Source organism: Octopus bimaculoides, chromosome 10 (genome assembly GCF_001194135.2).
Source record: "Octopus bimaculoides isolate UCB-OBI-ISO-001 chromosome 10, ASM119413v2, whole genome shotgun sequence".
In the NCBI taxonomy this organism is placed as follows: Eukaryota; Metazoa; Mollusca; class Cephalopoda; order Octopoda; family Octopodidae; genus Octopus; species Octopus bimaculoides.
The window spans coordinates 78,751,247-78,753,562 of NC_068990.1; the positions used below are offsets into that span (position 1 = coordinate 78,751,247).

The 2,316-nt window shown below is 37.3% G+C and overlaps 1 protein-coding gene across 1 annotated transcript in view; it reads right to left on the bottom strand.

Moving 5' to 3' along the window:
- LOC106869534 (uncharacterized) overlaps positions 1-2,316 on the bottom strand; it is a 34,255-nt gene that overhangs the window by 14,131 nt on the left and 17,808 nt on the right. The window contains exon 3 of the mRNA XM_014915308.2: positions 1,084-1,278. Coding sequence (XP_014770794.1) covers positions 1,084-1,278 — 195 coding nt within the window. The remainder of the gene's footprint in view (positions 1-1,083; positions 1,279-2,316) is intronic.

Genomic DNA, 2,316 nt, shown 5'->3' on the forward strand with positions numbered 1-2,316 from the left:
TGTGCAGTTAAATCCTGGCTGGACAGGGTTGTTGCTGGAAGGACGTGTGTGGCATCAGGATTCGGTTCCTTGCCATACCGCTGGAAATAATCAGAAGCGGTCTTCGGAGAATTTCTACGATTCTTCAGACCCAATTTCTGGCTTCCTAATTCTCTAGATTGTAAATCCATGGATTACTATGTGTGGGGGTGCAGTTGAGAAAGACACCAACTGCTTTGTTTGCAACAACAAGGCCGAACTGGTATCCAACATCAACGAGGTGTTCGAAGATCTCTGGGACGCACCAGTTTCCGGGGCCGTCTTGAGACCGTGACGGAAGCTGGGGGCGGATACATTGAGTAAACTGTTATATCCCAGTCATAATCTAGTTGAAGTTGTTTTTCAATGCTTTTATTTCTGGATGTGATATTCTATTTTATTTTCCTTTTATGCAAACGGTAATATTTAGCTCGGACACACTGAATTTGTGTGTGAACTTGTAAATCTGTAAAAGTGAGTAAATACAGAGGACGCTTGGAGTATATTGTTTAGGAGTAAATCGGAGGATCTTAAACAGGAGGGAATGTAGTAAGGAATTACGATTGTTTAGTTTAAAGAACAAAATTGCTGAGTTCAATTTCTTTTGTGAGCATATCTCAGAAAAAAGGCTGTTCGCTGGTTTATATTCTGTAATCATTGAAGTGTAGAGAGATGTTTGAATTCCCAGTGTCAAATAAGCCACAGTCGTCTACCAAAGATGTCCTAAATGATATAATTCTCCAATTAATTAGTGCGGTAATGGTAATAGTAAGGGAGATGGCAGAATCGTTAGCACGGCGGGCAAAATGCTTAGCAGTATTTCGTCGACTTTACGTTCTGAGTTCAAATTCCACCGAGGTTGACTTTGCTTTTCATCCTTTCGGGGTCGATAAAATAAGTACTAGGGTCGACTTAATCTCTTTGTCTGTCCTTGTTTGTCCCCTCTATGTTTAGCCTCCTGTGGGCAATAAAGAAATAAATATTTAAAACACAAAATTTATCAAAAAAATCGCAACTTATTTTCCAATAGAAATACATCTAAGGCTGATGTGGAAAATCACTTACCGATTCCATTTGGATAAGAAGTAATCTGGAACTTTCCACCGTTCCCTGGACGAAGTCCCATTGCTTGTTCAATTCTCTTCTCGAGCGCTTTCGAAAAACGACTCTCCCCAGGGTAAAATGCCGTATTATAATTCCAACGCGACTTCAACCACGATTTCAGTTTCGTTGAAAACGTCTTGTTTACACACATCGTTCCTGAAAAATAGATTCTTACTGAATTATTGAAAGCAGTGGTTCTTTAAAATGGGGTCCATATGACCCTTGGCCGTCCATACAAAATTTTATCGTTAAGATTGATGTGCAATAAATTGGTTATATTTTTACAATTTATTTTATTAAATTCCTAATAAGATTTAATTATAAAAAAAAAATTAAATATCGAATGACTACGAGGGCTCACTCGAGTAAAGTAGAAATCAAAAGGGTCCACTGGAAAAATTAGGGTTGGAAACCATTAATGTAGACTATAATATAAATATGGAACACATACAAACATGCACACATCTCAAAAAACATACATGTAAACACATTCATAAACGAACATACAAACGCATGTGTGGAACAGAAAACATACACATCTTTTCTAAATGGTTAGAAAAGAAACTTCTTACCACAGAGCCAAGTCTGGGTCTATGGGGAAGAGTCTGGAAGATGCTACTCCAAAGTTTAGCAGACACTAAAGAATCAACAAGAGTATGAAAGGTTGTCCTTTCAGGTTCCCAAACTTCTTCAAGCTCCTGCATTAGTTTCGTTTATAAAGGACCATAATTGTAAAACTACTTCCGAAATTATTTATGCGAATTAACCAAAGTTTCCTCCGAGACTTTTGAAAGATCCATAAATGCGTTTCATTATTGCATGCCGACCCAGCCATAAGCAAAAGGCTACAACTAGAGAAGAGCAGTCCCCACTTCATTGATTTATCAGTCGAAGATGCTGAATATACAGGAAAGCCCTCACAAAGTCTGTTTGTCCCTTGACATACAAGGAGAAAGCCTCTAAAATATAGGAATTAGCTCTGAAGGTGACGCTTTGGTCCGCTCTTAGCCATAATGTCTAAAGCAAAGTGAATGACCTCTAATAATGTGTTCATACATATATATGTTCATATACATATTTACCTGCATACAAACACAAATACATACATACATACATATATACATACATATATACATACATATATATATTCATATACGTACATGCATACATACATCCATATATACATACATACAT